The sequence below is a fragment of the Lissotriton vulgaris genome, chromosome 1_2 (genome assembly GCF_964263255.1).
Source record: "Lissotriton vulgaris chromosome 1_2, aLisVul1.2, whole genome shotgun sequence".
Taxonomy (NCBI): Eukaryota; Metazoa; Chordata; class Amphibia; order Caudata; family Salamandridae; genus Lissotriton; species Lissotriton vulgaris.
This window is the reverse complement of record NC_141686.1, coordinates 362,431,392-362,455,529: the sequence shown is the minus strand read 5'-3', so window position 1 is coordinate 362,455,529 and position 24,138 is coordinate 362,431,392. Positions and strand designations below refer to the sequence as shown.

General features: G+C 48.2%; 1 protein-coding gene across 1 annotated transcript in view; it reads right to left on the bottom strand.

The window, feature by feature from the left end:
• The window catches only part of LOC147736872 (uncharacterized), a 31,742-nt gene extending 8,193 nt beyond the window's left edge, over positions 1–23,549 (bottom strand). The window contains exon 1 of the mRNA XM_086953828.1: positions 21,716–23,549. Within this exon, the coding sequence (XP_086809954.1) occupies positions 21,716–23,549 (1,834 nt within the window). The remainder of the gene's footprint in view (positions 1–21,715) is intronic.
• Between the last annotated feature and the right edge of the window lie 589 nt (positions 23,550–24,138).

The following is a 24,138-nucleotide window of genomic DNA, read 5'->3' as shown; positions in this document are numbered from 1 at the left end:
CCAGCACCAACTCCAACACCCTGTACAACTCTATCTAGTCACATCTATAATACAACCATCAAACATCCAATGTGCAAAATACAGTCTAAGAACTTTGAGAATCGAGATACTCTTTTGCTTTGATCTCCGAGGAAAAATACAGGGTTCTACCCCCATTAATTACTTTAAGTTGTGCCGGATTAATTAGATAAGCTTGCATGCCCTTGTCCTGAAATGGTTTTATCATCTGTCTGAGCCGCCAACGTCTCTCCACTGTGACATGGCAAAAATCCGGTCGGACAAAGAAAGAAAAGCCATCAATATTCTTTTTTGAATCCGGTCTTGCTTTTTCTGAAATTGCCTGTTTCAGATTAAAATTACCCAGAAAGGTTAAAATCGCTCTGGGTTTATCTCCCTCTTTAGCATTTTTGTGAACTCTAGCGGGGGTACGATGTGCTCTCTGTATCTCCTTCGCCCAATCCCACCCCTTCAATTCAGTGAAAGCATGCTCAAAAAGTTTTATTACAAAGGCTCTTGTGTCCGTATTTTCTGACCCCTCCGGTATTCCAAGAATACGTAGATTATTTTGTCTCGCTCTATTTTCCAACGCCTCTAGCTTCCACTGCACGTCAATCAGCTGCTCGCCTTGCTGAGCCACTTTGTGCGAGGTAGTTGTCGTTTCTGATTCTGTCGTCACAATTCTTTCCTCAAGATTAGTCACCCGTTCTCCCAAGTTCGTACATACTCTTGCCAATTTTCTTACCGCTCCTTGTATTTTCCTGGCTGCTGCTTGTGACTTACGGCTCTCTTGTCGAGCCTCTTCTCTGTGCGCCAATATTTCTTGATGTATTACCTCCAGCAATGACATCTGTGCTAAATCTCCACCAGGGCTCTCTATTAGCGGATCACGCTGAGGCTGATCATGTCTCTGACCGCATACTCCAGGCCTTATACTAGATTTTCCCGCTGATGTTGAGGGTAAAACCTCTTCCCGATCAGGATCACTTTCTGAGGCAGAGCCACTGTCCTCTTGGTCCAAGCTGCCTTCATCTTCATCCGACCATTCCCCTCCCTCTGAGAGTGAGAAGAAGGCCTCGCTAGGAGCCTCTTTTTTATCTTCAGAATTTTCTGCATTCTCTGCATTCTCTGCAGTTTCTGCACTTTCCTTGAGCTCCTGCTCCTGCTCCTGCTCCTGTTCCTGCTCCAATCCCCCCTCCAGCTCCTGATTTGGGATTTTAGTGGCTTGGTCTAGCACCGACATAGTACATATATTAGGCTCGGGTTGGGATACAGGTTGAATAGGTTTTTCCGGATTTTCAGTATTCTCCATTCCGTGTAGCAGCACATTACCGCCCTCCTCTTTATTTATGGAGCCCATCAACTGACTCTGTAAAGCTAAGACCTGTACGCCCGTCATTTCCTCCTTCAAGTTATCTTTCTCTGTGGCCCCTGATTCAGAGTCCTCCAGCACATCGCCAATAATCTCCTTGTCTTTCCTTATCTTTTGGAAGATGTTCGAAATTGGGGTAGTACCGTGACTAGCTTTCGCCACTCCTTGCTGTGCTGCTTTTTTAACTGGGGATATTGGGCTTTGATTTTTCCTTTTTATTCCATCTCCCCCTTTTTCCAATGTCAGCTCTGCCTGCTCTGCAGCAGCTTTCCTTTTTGCAGCCGCTTTGGCTGCAGCACTCATTTTAGGAGCCATTATCAATTTTCTCCTCTCTTTAGCCCCAAATTGCACCTTACCCGCAGCTTTAGAGTCCTGATCGCTTCCTTCCTCTTCTTTAGGAGCTTCCAGCTTGCTCCGTAATCCTTTATGCTCTCCTTCCCCCTGAGGGCTCGGTTTCTTCTTCGTTCTCAGGAGCTGCTGCCGAGACCTGTGAAGCAAGCGCCGCCCGCCTCGCAGGCTCCGCTTCCAGTCAGCGAACTCCGTGAGCTCCGCAATCAAACCTCCCCCTGTTACGCCTCCTGACGCAACCCTCCTCGCGGTCTGTGTCAGCTCCCGTAGGAGCCGCCTAAGCGGTCGATCACAGGTACGGAGCATACGGGGCATACGCCGAGTTCACAATCTCCGTTTTACTTTTCCGGGGCCAATCCTTTACAAACCGCAGGGATGCGCGTTTGTATGTTTGTACAAAAGCTGGATGCTGGGTGCAGGTTTAATCGCCAATACGGGTCATCTCATCTGCCGGCATCTCTTCAGTCGTGCTGCCGTTCAGCCGACCAAGGCGGCCGCCATCTTGCCTCGCAGAACGTATGCGCTTTCTCATTCCCTATTAATAACTTTTTCAATGGGAATTAAATGGAAAATGGCACTTGGCCACCCACTTGACAGACATGCATAAAACTAGCCAAGCCACACCCAAATAGCTTTGTGCAGAGTCAATGAACTATGTCAAAGTTATTATATGTTCATATATTTATATTACATGGGATTGTGTAATCCCTGTATAAGAGGCAGTCTCATGGGGCCAGATGTACGACTGCTATTTGCGGTCGCAAAGGGGATTTTGGACCCTTTGCCACCGCAAAATAGGTCTGCCCATTGTACTAACCCTATTTCGCAAGCCGCTAAAGAATTAGCAACTCGCTAAATGGGGTTAGCGACTCCCTATTAGGAAGGGCCGTGCCAAGAGCATTCCTTCCTAATAGCGAGTCTAAAACCTATGTATGAATGTTGTGCGACCGCAATTGCAGTCGCAAAACATTCGCAGTTTATCACCCTTCTCAGAGGGTCGTAAAGCACTCGCACACGGGTAGGGGTCCCCAGGGGACCCCTTCCCCTTTGTGAATGGAAGCCCAAATATTTTTTAAGGGCAGGCAGTGGTCCCAGGGACGACTGCCTGCCCTTAAAAAATTAAACTGAAAAGCTTAATCTTTCTTTTTTAAATGCATCCCGTTTTCCTTTAAGGAAAGCGGGCTGCATTTTTTTAAAAACTGCTTTATTGACAAAGCAGTCCCAGACATGGTGGTCTGCTGATCCCAGCAGGCCACCATCCCTGAGAGAGCCAGCCATTCCAGCCTCATTAATATTCATGAGGCATGCAATTTGCGACCCCACTGGGAAGCGCAAACATTGTCTGAGACAATGTTGTACGTTGGGATTTGCAATTAATCGCAATTTGCGAGTCGCAAATCCCAATGGTCGTACATCTGGCCCTAATTTCTTTATAAACAGCAACTTGTGACGCAGCGAGTCGCTGATTAAAAACAAAAGACATCAGATCCCGACTATTATAAGTTATTACCGTCGAGCTTTGAGGTCAATGCCTGCTGGAAGAGCCAGCAGCCAGGGTGAATGGCAGGCCAGGTCATGAAACATGTTAGAAATGGGGGTCTCTAGTTGGCAATGGCTGGCGCCAATGTCCAAATAGGAACCCTTCTTCCTAAGTCAGGGCAAGTGGCCTACCCCCTTTGACAACCCCAGCTCAACCCTGTGGTAACGTAGCACGAGCAGTTAGGCCGGTCTCAGAGGCAGTGTCTGAAGCATTTATGACCATGCACAATAAGGCAGTAACGAAACCACAAAAGGACACAACTCAAGTAGGTATAGAAAAATAATATCATTATCTAAGGTTTAACTCAAGACTCTCAAAGCGTTTTAACAAGCTACAATGCACGTAAACCAGTAGGGACTCAAAAAGGCAATAACGTATTCACCAGACGTGACACTGACTGAGTTCAAGGCCAGGGCCTACGCGACCCGTTGCGCACCAGATACCTGCCGTTAAAAGAGGAAACAGCACGCAGCTTCTCATGAAGCGGACACGGTGACAGGCGTACTTCCAGCGACCACAAGTCTTGGCTGCAGGGGTCCACAGTGTGCACCCACAATGATTCGGGCACTCGGGGACAGGCGGGCTCTCAGCGGCAGCAGCACGCGGCTGCGTTGGCCCGGGCTGGTGGTGGCGATAACTCTCGTCTTGCAGCTCTGTGGTGGGCTCACAGGGGCAGCAGCTCTCTCCTAGCTGCGGCGGCCCACGAGACGATAGCGACAATCCTTGACAATGGTGAACAAGATGCGGGTACACAGTGGCGTCAGCTCTCCCTTCGCTGCGACGGCCCACAGGACAAATCACGATGAGGCAACGTTGGCAAAGGTGTCGTAATTTGACGATGGCTGAGTTAGCGCTTAGCTGTGCTACACGTTTTTCCCCCTTAACTTGACTATACTTGGAAACGCCATTTTGTGAATTGCGGCGGCCATTTTAGAGAATGAGCGGCCTCGTGGTCAGCATGCCCTTTAGTCCGTTGTCCGTGCAACTGACCAATCGACTCTGCCCAGCAACAGGCTATTTTTAGCCACGGTCACGCCCGCTCATGCGCAGTTCCAACTGACCAGTCACCCCTCAGGAATGTGCCGCCAAACTGACCAGTGGGGTTGTAACCCCTCCCATGAGTTGGCTGTGTTCCAAAAATGACCATATATGTACATAAAGCTCTGTAATTTTGTACCGCCTATCTTTTTATTACCTGTAAAATCATATAAAAGACCGGATCACACCAACGTTCGGTGTGATACTTCTTGCATTGCCGAAGGGTGCTGTAGGAATGTACCACCACCCCATGGGGTCTTAATAAACTTGTTCTTTGTACTTTTCAGTTTCCGTGCCAATAGTTCTTTCAGAGTAAGTGGGTTATCTACGGAGCATGTAGGCCTTGGGAACCCGATACTACAAATTGGCTAACCACGAAGGGACTCATCGGCGACTCGGATGCCCGAAGGAGAGGTCGTGACGAAGGTTTGGAAACTCGCCATGGACGCGTACGCTGCCACCGAGTGACCCGAGTCTTGGCACCCACGGTGTTTCTTCCCTTCCTTCCGATCTGACCTTCCAGGTGGCGCCGGTCTCCGACTGAGTTCTTGATCGTCTGCGTTGCTGGATAAGTGCCGTTTGGCTGATTCGATTAAAGACCTTGGCAGTTGGAATCTGGACCTTTGAGATTTGGGTAAGATTTGTGATCGGTAAGGTAGTCTGCGGACGCTTACTGAAGTTCTATGATTTGTGATCGGTAAGGTAGTCCTCGGACGCTTGCCGAAGTTCTATGACTTGTGTCTATGATTTGAGTTAGCTAACATTTGTGACTTTGTGACTTTTGTGATCTTTGAATTATATGTGTAGTGCACTTCACATAGGCAGGCATGTAGAGATGTTTCTCTAATTTTGTTTTTTTCCTCTGAGCGGCACATTTGTGTGAAGTATTGTAAGTGCCAGTTTATACGGTATCACGCTTTCGTGATACTTTTCGAACATGCCTGTTTTAAGCACACTCCGAGGGATGTGCTGTCTTGGAAATGGTACCACAATTAGGTTAGCGGAATCACAGCCGGCTCCCCCAGAAGGAACTCCAAATCGTGAAATGTACATAAAATTTGGCCTTCCCCCTATAATGTATAGCAAATTATGGCATAAATATACAAAAAACCGATCCTGAATTGCAATGGCCACTACATGGGTCGTTCGATTTGTGAAAGGTTCAATTTGTGGAGCAGTGTTTGTTTCAACGTAGGTCTAGACAGAACATGTTTGATTGTGTGCGAATGTGGGAGAAAGCGGTGCGTGAACGAATGAAACGTGAGGTTGCCTTGGCGGACAAAGAGCAGCGCAAGGCTGCTCGAGATAAGGCTTTACAGCTTGAGGAAAAGGAAGCTCAGGAAAAGAGAGAGAGGGAGGAACGGGAACGTAAATTGCAAACGACTGGTCAATTCCCTATTCGTCGACCACTTTATCCTGTCCTTACTAATGAAATTGATGATTTTTCATTACTAGATCGATCGCCGCCTCCGTACGTTCCACCTATGGCTCCGACTGTGGATTCGGACGATGACGGACAGGACAAGTCGGGAAAAGGGAGCAAGTCGAGTGTCAGGTTATCTGCGGAAAGAGCCGCGGATTTGCGTAGTTGGGCCCGTAAATTGAATACAAATTTTGTAACTGTGTCTGACGTTCTTGCCGAGAGGTGTAACTGGACAGAGCAAGATTTGATGTGTTTTATGTCTAGTTTGGCTGACGAAGTTATTACCGCATTCCGTAAATATTCGGATACATTAGAACCTAAGGCTGTATCGGTTCATCATGAGAATTTAGATAAAGGTATATTTGTTCTTGCAGATGTTGATACATGTTTCAAGCAACTGATCCAGCTGCGGGATGAGACTTCCAGATTGCGGGACGAGCGGAAAAAGAATAAGGAGTCCGGGCCGGAGTCTACTGGGCTGTCTAAGGAGTGTTCTCTCCGGGGTTCAGATAAGAGTTCCAAAGTGCATGTTATGCCTATGCGTGAAGCCGCACCTCTGTATGTTCCCCCTAAGGGGGAGGGTACAGACGAAGATAAGATGTCGAAGGATGCGAAGGGGTATTTTATATACAATTGGGTGTATACGCCTTGGAATAGAGCAGATGTTATGGCACATAAAAATTCTTTGCCTGATCTACGGAAAAATCCAGCAGCCTTTTATGAAGGGGTGGAAGGGGCTATTTCGTCCTGTGTTATGACTCTGGTTGATATAGATTTGTTTTTTGGGTTAATTCTCCCGCCTGACATGTGGAGATTAATTCGTAATAATAATGATGAAACAATACTTGGGGGAACGTGGAAAGAAATAAATGAAGCAGACTTAAACAGGGAGCCTGCATGTAAGCCATGTGATTTGATTTTAGACCTTCCAGCGGCTATCTTAACTAAACTGAAAACGCTTGTTCCTTCTAAAAAGATAGATTGGACCATGTTAGCTTCGTGCAAACAAAAGTCAGATGAAACGGTTTCAGATTTCTTTACACGCTTCGAAGAGGCTTTTCATGATTACAGTGGTCAATCGTTAACGGACGACACGGGTAGGCATTTGTTTGTAGATAAGTACGTGGCTAATCTCCTACCGGAGATTGCAAAGAGATTAAAATCGAGTGAAAGTTCCTGGGCCACGGCGACCCCTGCATCTTTGCTAACTATGGCTCAGTATTATGAGCGACAGGAAATGGAGGCTAAAGAAAGTATAGATAAGAAAGCGAAGGAGACGAAAACGAAGGTGATGTTGGCACAGGTTCGTGGAACGCAATCTAGAGGGAATGATAGGGGCAGACGAGGAGGGGGTAATGCGTCGTACGGGCGTACGGATATAGCGGAGGATCAATGTGCCTATTGTAAGGAGTTTGGGCATTGGGCTGATGATTGTCCGGTACTTCGTGAGCAGCGTAGCCAGCGTGGTCGTGGAGGTGGACGGTCGAGGGGAAGTTATTCGGGGGCGAGAGGCAGTGGAGGTGATCGTAGTAGGGTTGAAGAGAGGGGCCGTGGCCAGGATGAGCGTAATACTTTTGATAGACGGAACCAGTATCAGATATCAGAAGGTGAGAATGTGGAACATCAGGATTATGTTCATGCATAGGATTGCGTAGGATGGGGTACGGAATCAGTTGAAGTGCCAGTAGATCAGAGTGGTCCATATGTATCAGCGGGCATTTTGGGTTCTACTGATCAGTTTCTAGTCGACACAGGAGCTACTCGTTGCGCTTTGTCTAAAAACTTGGTTCCGAGGGCTCCCCTGTCTGGCAACATGATAACATGTATAGGGTTTGATGGCACACCCACTCCTAGCCCATTATCGAAGCCTCTTGCACTTTGTCTTGATAAATTTTTCAGTTTTGGTCAATTTTTACTGTCACCTTATACCCCGGATAATATTCTGGGCATTGATTTGCTCAAATATTTTCGAGCAACGATACGGTGCGCTCCGGAGGGAGTGCGAGTCATTTTGAATGATAATTATCCCGATTCCGACAGGTTTTGTACTATACAAGAATGTGAAGCATTAGCTTCTCTCCCTCACACGTTATGGGCAACCTCAGATACGGATGTGGGACAGATGCTTATTCCACCTATTCGCATTACTGTAAAGGAGGGAGTGCTTTTGCCACGTGTACCACAGTAAAAGATCTCCAGGGAAGGTGAAATTGCTCTGACACACATTGTTCAAGATTTGATCATTGCCGGGGTAGTGGAGGAAGTCCCCTATAATGTTTGCAATAGCCCTATTCTACCAATCCTTAAGAAAGATACTGACGACAAGGTCTATCGATTTATTATTGATTTGAGAGAAATTAACAAAATTGTCATTCCTCAATATCCGGTGGTGTCTGATATCACGACATTGCTTACATTGGTCCCCCCAACGGCGATGACCTTTAGTGTCATCGACTTGAAAAATGCGTTCTTTTCCATTCCCATCCATCCCGATAGCAGATACTTATTTGGTTTTACGTTAAATAATGAATCGTATCGATTTTGTCGTGTTCCTCAAGGTTACACTGAGAGTCCGAGTATCTACAGCCAGGCTCTGAAGAGACAGCTTGATTCTTTTCAATTGCAATCTGGAGTTGCCCTTATTCAGTATGTCGATGATCTTTTGTTAGCTGCTGACACTTATGCTCAATGCGAGGAGAGTACGCTTGCTTTACTTTCCTTTTTGGCTCAGAACAATCATAAAGTTTCGAAGAAAAAGCTCCAATATTGTAGACCCAAGGTGACCTACCTCGGTCATCTTTTGTCTAAGGAGGGGCGTGCATTAACATCAGATCGAATTCAGGCGATTTTAGATACACCAGTCCCCCGCACACAGAGAGATGTACGTGCCTTCCTAGGATTAACGTCCTTTTGTAGACAGTGGATCATGGGGTTTTCACATATTATCAAACCGTTGTTGGCGTTGCTGTCCAAAACTACACCTATGCCCCTTGAATGGACAGATGAATGTCAAAATGCTTTCGAACAATTGAGACAGGCCCTTTGCTCTGCACCTGTGTTAGGTACACCAGACTATTCAAAGATTTTCACATTGTACGTACACGAGAAAGATGGGTGCGCGTTATCAGTGTTAGTGCAAGCACACGGGGACAAACAAAGGCCATGCGCATACTTTTCGGCGGTTCCTGGCTCTGTAGCACGAGGGTTACCTGGGTGTTTTCGAGCAGTTGCAGCAACAGCGGTAGCTATACGACAGAGTGAGGGAATAGTTTTATCGCACAAATTGTTGGTGTTAGTTCCCCATGCAGTTGATGCCCTGTTGAATCAGACGAAAACCCAGTATCTCACGAGTGCACGTTTGACAGGATATGAGCTTACACTTCTGGCGCCACATATCACACTGAAAAGATGCGCTACCCTGAACCCTGCCACTTTATCGCCCTATCCGGTTGAGGAGGGTCAGGAAGAAAAACATCATGACTGTGTTTTCCTGACCGAGGAACAGACAAAGGGTCGTGTCGACTTACAGGATATGCCACTTCCAGATGTGGATGGGGAGCTGTGGGTTGATGGATCGTGTTTGAGGCTGCCAGATGGCACGACTTCCGCAGCATATGCGATCACGACCCTTAAGACAGTGGTAGAAACAGCACGAATACCACAAAAATCGGCTCAGGCAGCAGAGCTGATAGCTTTGACGAGAGCCTGCGAATTGAGTGCTGGCCTATGTGTGAACATATACACAGACAGCCGGTACGCCTTCGGAGTAGCACATGACTTCGGGCTACTCTGGAGAGAACGTGGGTTTTTAACTTCTCATGGAGTACACATTATGCACGGAGAATTGGTGCGTGATCTCCTAAACGCGTTGCTTTGTCCAAAGAAAGTAGCGATTATTAAATGTAGTGCCCATAAAAAGATCACTGATAAAGTGGGTCAAGGGAATGCTTTTGCAGACAGCATAGCGAGACAAACAGCTATGTCTCGAACTGACTCCCCCATGTATGTACAAAATCACAAGCTGAGCGATGGTACGATGCTAGAGCGGAGATACTAGATATCCAAAAATCAGCGACTGAAGCAGAACTTGCGGCATGGGCAGTAGATGGGGTGCTGGATGATGAGGGCTGTTGGAGAAGCAAAGACATGGAGAAATGGAAATTGCCTGCAGCTTACTTGCAAGCGATGGTTCAGATGACACACGGATTAGCACATGTGGGAGCTCTTGCGATCACTCGATTGTTATCACGAGTTTGGGAGCATCCCGAGATCACCAATACAGCCAAGAGAGTAGTGCAGACCTGTCTGATATGTTTACAGCACAATCCTGCGAAAGGAACCCATACTCCGAAAGGAGGGTTCGTTCCACCATCTGCACCATTTGAGGTACTCCAAATGGATTACATCCAGCTTGAGCGCTGCAATAACCTTAAGTATGTCCTAGTGGTGGTGTGCGCTTTTAGCAAATGGGTTGAGGCCTTCCCCACGAAAGATAATACAGCTTTAACAACAGCTAAGGTGGTGCTCAAGGAGTACTTTCCTCGCTTTGGAGTTTGCAAATTTTTGTGGAGCGATAATGGGCCTCATTTCGTTGGGAAAATTGTGGAGTATGTACTGAAGGGGTTGGGGATCCACCAGAAGTTTCATGCTGTGTTCCACCCTCAGTCAGCAGGTCTTGTCGAACGGTACAATGCCACCTTGAAACTAAAACTGGCTAAGATTGTAGCATCTACGTCATTGAAGTGGCCGGATGCTTTACCGTTAGAATTGCTCTCTCTCAGGTCAGTGCCCCACTCTCGAACTGGCCTCACACCGTATGAAGTGGTGTTTGGTAGGCCTATGAATATATGGGGAGTGCCTAAGCCGCGATTGATACATGATGTGCCTTGTATAATGATGAATGACTATTTGGCACGATTAACAAATGATTATTATTATTATTATTATATAAAATTTGTAACGCGCGCAGTTACCCAGGGGCATCCCGGCGCTTTGAACACAGACACGAAAGGCTTTCTATTCATCAACAGGTTCGAGAAGCGCTCCCTGACAATTCTACTGGAGAGGCTCATAATCTCCGTCCTGGGGATTTCGTTATGGTCAGATCGTTTGAGAGGGCGAACAGCTTGGAACCAAGGTGGCGTGGCCCGAGCAGGTCCTCTTGGCTACTCGAACAGCTGTACGAGTGACCAACAGAAAGCGGTGGATACACTCAACTCATGGCCGGTGTGTCTCTCCGGACCTGGTGAATCCTGCCGTGCTGACCGACTACAAGGAGATTCTGGATAAAGAAAAGAGCCCAGCTGTGACATCGGCCGAAGTCGAGGGAGCCTTCCCGGACCACACTGTTTCTGGACGACAGCGTTACGATCTGCGGCCAAGATAAGGAGAAGAATTTTTTTTTTGGGGGGGTTTTCGAGACTGGTTGGTTACCGCTCTGGGGTTTGTGAAACGGAAACCGGGAATCTCAAGGGGGGGGGGGGGGATCAGTTCTGCCAAGAGTAGCGACACCCGTCTTGACCCCGGAGAAGAAAACAACGGCTACCTCGGAGCTCAGCACCGTATTTTTCTTTTTTAGGTATATATATATATATATATATATGTACATTTGAGACTTTGTGAACTTTTTGAACTATTTGAGACATTGAGAACTCTTTGAACTATGGCGTCTTCTGCATCACGAGACAAAAGAATACTTGGTGCCATCCTTTTTGTCTTGACAATTGTGGTAATAGCAGTGATAGCTTGGGTAGTTGAACTCGTGGTGCCTGCACGTGAACATTTGCTGCCGACTACCCCGGCTCCATCTGAACATTTTCACTTCACCTTGCCCTACCATGAAGAACGGCACCGGCAGACCTATTTGAACAATAGCTTTATTCAGATCCTGCATCATACACATAACATGACAAATATTTCCAATTGTTGGGTGTGTGGGATGGTGCCTGGTCATCAGAAGAAAGGGGGCACTCCACTCATTCCACTCCCGTTTTCACATAATGGGTCCTGCAATGCCTGGTACACTCTTCTATTCACTTTGCGATGGCCAACGAAAGGGGGGGTGCTTTTCCGTTTGAATAAAATTTGCTACCATGACCGGGATGGGTACCCACGAGCTGAGGGTACTCGATTTGAATGGGAAGAATACCGCCCGACAATGTATCTGCACCCCGTATTTACAGCAACCAAAGGAACATTAATGTATCCAGTTCACATGTTATTAATGTTATTGCAACTAAAGCTGATTTGTGCATACGTAATAAAGGTACAATCCCGGTTGGAAAAAGTGAATGCAACACTACACTTACGTTTGACAGCCCGAATGGCATATCGTTTGTGGCGTCTCGTAATACTTATTTTATTTGTGGAACCAAGGGCTATCATCAGCTTCCGTTGGGATGGTTAGGCACTTGCTATGTATCCTTTGTATTGCCCCCTGTATTCATTGCCCCACCAATGTATCATAATGACTATGTACTTTATCACGATTTCGTGTTAAACGTACTGTTGTTCTGGACGATATCGACCAGACGGATACCGCACTACAGCAATATGTGGACTTTAATTTGGGACTGTTCTCCTTTGTGGGGGCTGCTTTGAATAGTAGGTATACGACGACTGACCCGTGTTGTTGAGGCTGTAGCCAATGATACTGCTATTGCATTAGGAAATATTACCGAAGAACTTCAGATTTCTAGGATTGTTACACTTCAGAGCAGAATGGTTCTAGATGTGGTTCTAGCTGATCGGGGGGGGGGGGCATGTAGAATCATCGGAAGTAGCTGCTGTGTATATGTACCTGATAATTCACCATCCGTTTATGATGCCATTTCTAAATTGCACAAAATAGCAGCTGAAATACACCCGGACAATGGAACTTGGACTCTTTCAGGGTGGTTCTGGTCAATGCTTACCACTTGGGGTTGGAAACTGCTAACGATTTTATGTATCAACGCCTCAGAAACATCGGAATACAAGGAAAAGCACTTGAATGGATCACCTCGTTCCTCACCGGAAGAACCCAGAGAGTCCGCCTTCCACCATTCAAGTCCGAGGCCACTGAAGTCATCTGCGGCGTACCACAAGGATCCTCACTCAGTCCCACCCTCTTCAACGTATACATGAGCCCCCTTGCGGCCATCGCTCGCCAACACAATCTCAACATCATCTCCTACGCGGATGACACTCAACTGATCCTTTCTCTCACCAATGACCCCAGCACCGCCAAAACCAACCTACACGAAGGAATGAAAGAAGTTGCCGAATTGATGAAACACAGCCGTCTGAAACTGAACTCAGATAAAACAGAAGTCCTCATCTTAGGTACATCTCCCTCTGCATGGGACGACTCTTGGTGGCCAGAAGCCCTTGGAAAAGCACCCATCCCGACAGACCACGCACGGAACCTAGGCGTTATCCTGGATTCTTCACTTTCAATGAACAGACAAGTCAGCGCCGTATCCTCATCCTGCTTCAACATTCTTCGCATGCTCAAAAAACCATTTCGCTGGATCCCCACCGAAACCAGAAAAACAGTCACCCATGCTCTGGTCACGAGCCGACTGGACTACGGAAACACCCTCTACGCAGGTACTACCGCTAAAATCCAGAAGAAACTCCAACGAATCCAAAACGCCTCAGCCAGGATCATATTAGACATCCCGCGTAACGAACACATCTCTGGCCACCTGAAAGACCTCCACTGGCTGCCTGTCGATAAGAGGATCACTTTCCGACTGCTGACCCACGCACACAAATCACTCTACGACATCGGACCAGAATGCCTCATCTCACGACTGTCCTTCTACACCCCCTCCCGCCAACTACGTTCTTCCAGCCAAGCCCTCGCCACTGTACCCCGCATCAACAAGACCACCATGGGAGGAAGATCCTTCTCATACCTGGCAGCTAAAACTTGGAACTCACTCCCCACTTACCTTCGCCTTACCCAGAACCACCTAGCATTCAGAAAGCAACTTAAAACATGGATATTCGGCACAGGGAGGTCTGATTGGGAGTCTCACTATGGCTGCAACGGATAGTCCAACCACGAAGAACCCGCTGATTGTCATGTCCTGGAACGTGAGGGGCCTAGGGGATAAGATTAAGCGAGGGCTGGTGTTGCAGGGGATAAGGAGACGGGGGCCGGCTCTCATTCTCCTACAGGAGACACACTTGACGGGAGCGGCCACGAAGGCCCTAGATAGGAGAGGCTATCATATGATAGTGCATGCTGAGTTCACTTCGGGGTCCCGTGGCACTGGCATCCTGCAGAAAAAATCATCCAAATTTATTGTCAAATCTACTGCAACGGATGACCATGGCAGATTCGCGGCGGTTCATGGCCAGTGGGAGGGGAGGCTTTTCAACATAGTCTCTGTCTACATACCACCAGCCCTACACTCTGAGGCCTTACCGGATCTGGGCAAATTCTTGCTGACCCTCCCTGATGGGGAACTGCTCATAGGTGGGGACTTCAACATGACACTTACAAACACCGTGGACCGTTTTCCCCCACGTACGCACGCAGAAGGGCCCAACAGGCTCCAGACATTCCTGACTGCACAGGGGTTGGTGGACATATGGCGCGCTCTACACCCTACTCAGCAACAATACACATACTACTCGGCCACGCACAATAGTCTGTCTAGGATAGATTACTTTTTTACTTTGATCAATGGTCACCTTACAGTAGCGGAAACGGATATACAGCCACGGGGGGTCTCCGATCACTCGCCACTCACTTTGACACTCACCACTACGACCATGACACGACACAGATTATTTCCGATTTTCCCTGGCTATCTCAAAGTGCCTCGGATTAATAAGGACCTGAAGAGGGCAACACGGCTATATTTCGAGGAAAACCAGTCTTCGGTGGACTCCCCCTCTATATTGTGGGAGGCATACAAGACAGTGTTCAGGGGTCAGGCCATAGCTGTGATCGCGAATCACAAAAAGGCGCACAGGCAAGAGGCCCTAGATATAGAGTTAGGCCTCGAGAGGGCCAACACAGCCCATATGGCTAACCCCTCAGAGGACACGCTCCATGAACTCCAGGTCCACCAGCACCGCCTTACAGACCACATGCGCAAGATCACGATGTCGGACACTGCGGCTACACAGCACAGGGTATATGACATTGGGGACAAGGCCAGTAAGTTGCTGGCGTGGTTGGACAAGAGACAGGGGGGGGGGGGGGGAAGAATATCCTACAACTTACGGACTCACATGGCAACAACCACACCCGCCCCGACGAGATAGTGGAAGTCCTCGCCGATTATTTCACCACAGTTTATAACCCAGAGATAGTGGTGAGGGAGGGTGAGGTCCAGACTGCTCTTGCGCACGTTCCCTTGCCAGAGCTGACACCAGAGATATCCAAGGACATAGACGCGCCTCTTACGGTGGAGGAGATCCAGCTGGCTATAGGCGCCCTCCATCCGGGCAAGGCGATGGGCCCTAACGGGATCCCCATTGAATGGTTGAAAATCATGGCCGAATCCCTAAGCACACCCCTACTCAATATGTACGAGGAATCTAGAATGCAGGGTACACTGCCGCCAGATCAACGGATGGCAACTATTGTGGCGATACCGAAACCTGGTAAGCCCCCCAACGAATGCTCGTCATATAGACCGATCTCCCTTTTGAACCCGGAGGCCAAAATTATTGCTAAGGTGTTGGCGAACAGGATCTTACCGAGTCTGTCCCACCTGATCCACCCGGACCAATCCGGATTCATGCCACATCGTAGCACTGCTTTAAATCTCCGCAGGGTACATGGAGTACTGGCGCGAGTTCCACTACTGCAGGAACCGGCTGCCATCCTCTCCTTGGACGCCAAGATGGCGTTCGACATGGTGGAATGGAGCTATCTTTTTGCAGTGCTTGCACGTATGGGTTTTGGCCCGGTATTCCTTTCATGGATACGCATGCTGTACAGAGACCCCGTAGCGAAGGTGACGGCCAATGGCCACATTTCGAGGACCTTCTGCCTAGGCAGAGGTACACGACAGGGCTGCCCGCTTTCGCCCCTGCTCTTCGCATTAGTTTTAGAACCGCTGGCGGTTACGATACGTACCACCCAACTCCTGAAAGGAATACAATGGACCCCGTTATGGGAGGACAGAGTATCCCTCTACGCAGATGACATGCTGATCTATCTTACGGACCTGGAAGAGAGTCTCCCTAACCTCCTGGCTCTCTGTACAGCTCATGGGCGAATCTCGGGCTACACCATTAACTGGGCCAAATCCATCATTTTTGAACTGCGGGGGCCGCTCCCGCCTCTCCCGGACTCCTGTCCACTAGAACTGGCGCATACGTCGTTCAAATACCTGGGGATTCATATCACCCGGGATGAGGCGGACTTCGCACGATTGAACTTACAACCTCCCTTGGCCCGGCTCCGAGGGGACGTGCGCCATTGGAAGGACCTCCCCCTAACGCTACTTGGCCGGGCAGCGCTATTTAAAATGATGGCTCTGCCACGTTTCCTATATGTGCTGGAAAACGCCCCGTATTTGGTGCCAGATAGCTTCCTCCAGAAAATAACGGCACAGATCTCGGGCCTGTTATGGGGCAACCAGCCAGCCCGCATTTCTCACGCCAAATTAAACAGGGGGTGGTACGACGGGGGAATCGCACTCCCAAACGTACAGCTGTACTATTGGGCGGCTCAGCTCAAAATCCTTAACCAGTGGATACATGCCCCACAGGACGACCCAGCGTTCAAGGCAGACAGGGCACAACTGGGTGCGAACAGTTTACTGGCCCCACTGTACCACCGTGGAGTGGCGGCAAAACTCAATGGGCCTACGAAACACACAGTTCGCATATGGTACAAGGCACAGGCAAAGTTGAAGTGGGATGGCATCATTACGAAACTTACGCCCCTATGGGACGCGAAGGCGTTGGGCCATTTGCGGCGCTCTAAGGGCTTCACGCAGTGGGACAACATCGGCATCTCCACGGTGGGGGACATGTGGACGAGGGGAGGAGTGATCTCCTTTGCCTCTCTGCAAGAACAATACGAGTTGGGGAACACAGAGCTCTACAGATACATCCAGGTCCGACACGCGCTGCAAGCAGCGATCCCGCCCGACACATCCCCGCCCGAATCCTCCCCTCTGGAGGACCGTCTACTTACTGACTACATGCAAGAAGGGGCGACATCGCTAACATACCGCAAATTGGTTAACAATATGCCTGATCCACTGGGGAAACTGAAGGACAAATGGATGGTGGAGGTGGGTGACCTGGACGAAACTGATTGGAACGCAGCCATGGCATCCCCACGTGAAGCAGGCATATCTTCCAAATTTCGCCTAGTGCAGCTAAAAATCCTACATAGAATCTACTACACCCGCACGATGCTTCATAAACTGCACAGGGCTGATCATCCGTACTGCCTTAGGGGCTGCGGAGCAGAAGGGACCTTCATACACACGGTGTGGGAATGTCCGCTGATTGTCGGTTACTGGCAACGGGTAGTGCGCACAATGGCTCAGGCACTTCACACCACCCTCACTCTAGACTCACGGCTCTGCCTGCTGAACATCTGGGAGCCGACTGACCTCACCTTTTACGCAAGGACCTGGGTCACAGTGGGGATGGTAACAGCGAAACGGGACATAGCTCAGAGGTGGGGGTCGGCTGATCTCCCCACACTGTCCCAATGGCTCCGCAACATGGACATGCTTATGTTGACTGAAAGGGCGGTGTACAAATTGAGAGGTAATCCACGTAAATGGAATGGGGTGTGTAAACCCTGGAACTCCTATAGAGGGGATATCTGTGAACCACTGGATGAGGATGACCTCGAAGGATCTGAGAGTGACGAGGAGCATTGATTGGGAGTACATATGTATGTAGGGTGTGTGCAACGGAATTGGGTGGGACCTACTTTCAGGAGGTGGTAAGGGAGGGTGTGGGAATTGGGGGGCTTTGATACGATTAATTGCTCTCTTTACAGATGGACTGTGCTACGAGTGCCGAAAGCTACTACTTCATGTACGTGCCGGACTAAGTGTGCTGTTTTTACAGTTTTATGTTTGTTGCAAGGACAAAAAAAGGCAAGACTCAGACGAATAGTAGCCAACAAAACACAAAATTGCAAACTGTATTTCTACGACACATATATATCCCTATTCATCACGTCGCCGATGAGGCCTGAAATGCTTTGACACTAATGTGGATGATATACGTTTCATCATTTCTGTATATTGTATTACCTCGTTCACCTAGTAATTAATGTATGAAAACGCGATGGATGAAGATGTAAATACTATCTTTATTTTGCACCAAAAATAAAAATAAAAAAAAAATAAAAAAACATGGATATTCGACAAGTAATCCTCCTCCCCTCCCTAAGCGCCTTGAGACCCTCTGGGTATGTAGTGCGCTATATAAATTCTTTGACTTGACTTGACTTGACTTTATGTATACAATGTGGCCCAGCTTTATGTTCCATGTGTTTATCGGCTTGTATACCATCACGACGAGCTCTTACTCAAAACAAACTGATGCTTCATAAAGAAGTAGCCCAAATAATGCTAATTGATATTGAAGATGAACATCCTGATTATGTCCACTATGAGGTAGCTTCACCTAAACGCTAAAAGGGTCGTCTGTCGTAATTTGACGATGGCTGAGTTAGCGCTTAGCTGTGCTACACGTTTTTCCCCCTTAACTTGACTATACTTGGAAACGCCATTTTGTGAATTGCGGCGGCCATTTTAGAGAATGAGCGGCCTCGTGGTCAGCATGCCCTTTAGTCCGTTGTCCGTGCAACTGACCACTCGACTCTGCCCAGCAACAGGCTATTTTTAGCCACGGTCAAGCCCGCTCATGCGCAGTTCCAACTGACCAGTCACCCCTCAGGAATGTGCCGCCAAACTGACCAGTGGGGTTGTAACCCCTCCCATGAGTTGGCTGTGTTCCAAAAATGACCATATATGTACATAAAGCTCTGTAATTTTGTACCGCCTATCTTTTTATTACCTGTAAAATCATATAAAAGACCGGATCACACCAACGTTCGGTGTGATACTTCTTGCATTGCCGAAGGGTGCTGTAGGAATGTACCACCACCCCATGGGGTCTTAATAAACTTGTTCTTTGTACTTTTCAGTTTCCGTGCCAATAGTTCTTTCAGAGTAAGTGGGTTATCTACGGAGCATGTAGGCCTTTGGAACCCGATACTACAAAGGTGCGGGTGCTCAGCGGCAGCAGCTCTCTGTTAGCTGCGGTGGCCCACAGGACAGATCCCAATGATGCAAAGTTAGCAAAAGTGGGGGCACTCAGCGGCAGCAGCTTTCTCTTAGCTGCGGTGGCCCACAGGACAGATCCCAATGATGCAAAGTTGGCAAAAATGCGGGCACTCAGCGGCAGCAGCTCGCTCTTCGCAGCGGCAGACCACAGGACGAAACACAATGATGCAAAGTTGGCAAAGGTGCGAGCACTCAGCGGAAGCAGCTCCCTCTTAGCTGCGGCGGCCCACAGGATGAAGGATGGTCTCAACCAGGCTGGCACAATGGTGGGCACTCAGCGACTACAGTTCTCTCTTAGCTGCAGCGGCCCACACAGATTCATCGAAGGTTCCGGAGGTTCAAATTCAGGCAAACTCTCAGCTGCGACAGCTCTCTCTTAGCTGCAGCGGTCACACAGATTCAGCAAAGGTTCCCAGTCCGCGTTCCTCACAGTAGAACTAGAGGCTCGACGGAGGCCTCACCTGCAAGCAGAATTCCTCACACTGGAATTCCGACGGCTGATGGGGTGAAGTCTAATGTTCCTGAGACTTCGGTAGGAGGCTCTCTTGATTCAGGCCCTCGGGTAGTTTCTTCAGCAAGCTTGGTGAAAGTTTCAAAAGTCCTTTCCTCTGTTCACTCGGACAGAGTTTCATATTGACATCCAGAAGGAACACACCTGGACAAGGTTCCAGCGCAGCGTTTTATACCAAAATAGTATTTGTTCTCTAAAGCCACAAATCACTAAATCCAGTCAGAACCAGTTTGGTGGGGTCAGGGCGCACTTGGTTTACGAGACGACATCCTGCTCTTTCAGAATGCGGGGGTCTCCTATCAGACGCCCAGTGGGGGGGTGGAGCCATCATTCACTTGCCAGGCACGGCCTTGCTCAGATGGAAGAGTCACCCCTCCCCATGCTCTGAATTCCGATCTCTATCTACATTTTCTGAGGTACTGCAGCTTTTTTTTAATGACTTGTATTAAACGGTTTCTAATATTTGTGGGAAAAAATATACCAAAAAATATCCCACAGGTTTTTGATGCCTTTAATTTTGCACTAGAGGCTTTATTTTTATTGTTTGCAAACATGTTTGCTCTTTCATATGAAAGAGCTACCCTACAAGGTTTTAAGTGGTTTGTGGGAAAGGTGATGGTGTGAACATGTATTATCCATATCCATACGCCCATGCGCGTATGACGAGACGAAGCGCGCCTGCTGGGACACTAACTGTTAAACCGACTGCACTTTCCCACACGCGCAGGGTCTCTAGCGCGCGCTGTCACCCACTCAACTCTCTGCATCAATGACTTTACACCACAAGCCTAACATCAAACAAAACTGGAGCCGGGCCTCAAGCGGGGGATGACGCGATTCAGCAGGCCTGCGGGGACACAAAATTTACAACTGAATGCACTTTCACACACGCTTACCTATGGAAGTGGAGTACATACACACTAGAGACATCTGCTAATACTTCTTACTCAGAGGTACTCACAGTATCTGCACACACATGCCTAACTATTGTGACACTTCATGCTAAAAATGTTATCTACCGCAAGATTTTAAAATAAATTTCCCTTGCCTATTACACACATTGCACACATTCTATTTCATACCCGGACAATGTCGGGAAGGCTGCTAGTATGAGATAAAGTACCACCTGGCGCACCTTATAAGATTACTGCAAGTCACCTCGGAGTCCAATAACCTTATAAAGTAACTCTGCCTTCGTCCTCGTTCCTCTATATAGTTATGGAACTCCTCGCTGACATGCAATATCCTTATCATGTGTGGCCGGAGATACTTTATCCCTAAAATATTTCCACTGAATAAGGTTAAAGTGAAATTATAGTTGGTTTTGTTATAACACAAGGGTAAAGTGCATTTATAGTTAAAACTTAAAACTGAACAAACCACTGCAATATGCAATTTATAGTTAGAACCACAATCCATAATTTGCACTACGGGTGTGCAAACCCTAACTCAGCATGTTACGTTTGATGATGCGATGACATTTTACATAGTTAAAGAGTTTACTAAAGGCAGGATGCTGCTGTAGGGAGATCATGGCTTCTTTTATCTTCCCTTAAAACCATTAATAGCACACTTGGGACTGAGCTAGAATTCGGGTGGGTGAACTCACAAGTCACATACAACGAATCACGTAGTGTATCTGTCTTTCACAACAAGGCCGTGTGCACTCTTGGAGAACCCTGCAGTGGCAAGAACATCCCTAGTCAACCCTGCTGTTGAGGCCGAATACAGACTAGGATTTTTATACCAGGAACTGGAGACGACTGCGTCTTACCCAATGTAACTGTGCAACTGGAAACACAGTTCCCTCTCTAGACTGCGCATGTCTGCTATTCTCAATGAACACCACATCACTTGTATCCGACTATTACGTGTGATTCTGCCCAGTAATTCCTCCCATGAATAGCTCTATTTCCAGTTCCTCAGCCTTGAATAGGGACGGACAAGGAAGGACGAGAGCTACTGGCCTATTCGTCTCATGCAGAGTCCCATTACCAGGCCTGCTACTGCACAGGAAGGATGCAGTCCTGTGTGGAAGCAGAGAAGAATGCAGCGACACATCTGCACCCAGTGTACTCTGGGGTCAGTATCGCTCAGTGGGTTCCACCCAAACCCAAATGATCCCCTCGGAGACTTTCTGCTAATATGCATTCTCAAGAGGTTACATGCGTTAGTATGCCCTCCGCGTGTCCATGTATAGCGAAACACATACCTGGGGTGGCTTTGGACATCAATAAATGGGACTGTGTTGGTCCTGTCTCCATCGAGTCTGAGGGGACGTCTTCATCTGCAGTAATTGTGTCCAGTTCTAGGTATGATGGGGGCACAGGCTGACCCCTCTCTTCAGGACAGAGCAGTTCTGCCTTGCAGTTCTGATGTTGATGCTGTGATTCAGGGTGCAGTGGTTCGAGTATGTAGCTCTGATCTGAGCCCTCTGCATCAGCACAGGCTGGTTCTAGCTTGTAGTTCTGATTTGAATCCTGCTCCTCTGGGTGTAGAAGTTCCACTGTGTTCTGATCTGTTGTTTGTGCTTCAGGAAGCACTGATTCTCTCTCTCGGTCCTGTGCCGCAGTGTGCAGCGGTTCCACCGTGTTGCTCTGATCTGACCCCGGTGCATCTGCACAGGTCTGTTCTAGCTTGTCTTTCTGCTCTGGTTCCTGTATTTCAGGGCACATTGTTTCTAGCTCGTAGTTCACGTTTGGATCCTGCACATAAGGAAGTTCCTGCTTCAAGCATAGGTGTTGCTGTAGGCACTGGGTTTGTTGTGACCCCAACTCATGAAAGGACAACAGCCCAGACTCTAAGTGTTCGTCTGATGACATCCCATCAGATGACACGGGTTGTAGGCTGCGGTTCTCCAGGGGATCTTGGAAATCAAAACACATCAGTTCTTCCTTCAAGGGATCATCAGGTCCATTCCCATCTGGTAGCGTGGGTTGTATACATTGGTTTTGCTGTGGTTTGTGTCCTTCAGGAAAGAGTGGGTGTGGGCAGAGGTTCTGTTGCTGGTCCCAGCTTTTACTAGACAATGAGGAGGGTTCTTGATTCGGGGGCTCATCTGGCTCCCTCTCTTCTGCGAACGCTGACTGTACGCTCTGGTCTTCCTCTGGTGCCTGGCCAACAACAAATTCTGAGTGAAGACACAGGTTTGCCTCCAGTGATCTGCCTGGAGGATCCATCTGAGAGCATCTGGATAGAGTACAATCCTGCTGTTGTCCATTTCCATCTGGAAACCCAGGTTGCATGCACTGGTCTCGCTGCGACTCGTGTACATTTGGAAACCCAGGCTGCATGCACTCTTCCTGCTGCAACTCGTGTACATCTGGAAACCCAGGCTGCATGCGCTGGTCTCGCTTCGAATTGTGTACATCTGGAAAACCAGGCTGCATGCGCTGGTCCTGCTGCGACTCGTGTACATCTGGAAAACCAGATTGCAAGCACTGGTCTCGCTTCGACCCGTGTAAATCTGGAAACCCAGGTTGCAAGCACTGGTCCTCCCGTGGGTAACGTCGATCTGGAAACACTGGCTGTAGACAAAGGTTTGGCTCCTCTGGACACCCTTGAAAATTGGTCGGAGAAGAGAGAGTACACTCCTGCTTTGGTGCATGCCCATCAGGAAACACTGTCTGAAGACACAAGCTCGGTTCCACTGGCCTGTCCAGTTGAGGTGTTGCAGGAGACCGGCTAACAGCACAATCTCTAATGCTCACCGGACAGACCATCTCCAAAGACACCGTACCATTATCTAGGTAACCTTGATCCTTTTCTATCCAGATATTCTTAATCAGCCCAGCGACTCTAGAAGGTACGCCCTCCACAGTATTCAGCAAGTTATCCAGTTTGGCTTCCAACTCCTCCAGCATGGATAGAAGGATAATGTGCGGCAGGTTCTCCGAAAGCGGTTCCAGGTCCTGGTCCCTCTGAGCATCATTTCGGGATCTTGAAGCTGAGACGTCATGAAGAGTATAAGATGGGACTGTGGCTCTTACGGATTCATGTGAACACTGCGCTGTCACTTTCTTTCCTGGAGCCCGTCTTCTCCCCATTCCGGTAAATTGATGTTCAAGTCTCAATGTCTGCAGAGGAGAGGAAAAGAGAAAAGACAACACGTTATCACAGGACAGTTAGGTCAAAATCCTCCTTCCTGTCTCACCAACCCCAGTGTGATCAGAGAACATCGCTCATTTCTAAAACCAGAAAAAAATGAATCATTAAAATGTCACAATACCCGCAACATAGTTCATATATTATGAAAGGCACGGATTTGAAATGTTTCTAACACTATGTCTGTTCCTTGGTCTGCTCAAATTGTACACTGTGCTACCACAAAAACTGGACACTATAACAGCCTTGCAGCAATCGAAGGTTTATAATATCCTGGCAGACAAGGCTGCGCTAACATCCTCACTTGCACTGTACAGCTCTCTTTTGCAATATTCAGGTCAGTGACTGAAGCACGCGCCAACACACCAAACCTCTACAGGATCTACAAAACGCGTGTCATGTCATTACATATTTAGAGAGCATGTTCAACCTGGGGTTTCTTGGAACTGAATCAGAAACACATAAAAGAGGAGACAACTAATCAGACCAGGGAAGAATAGGTTTGTGAGTTGTCAGTTTTCGGGGAAAACA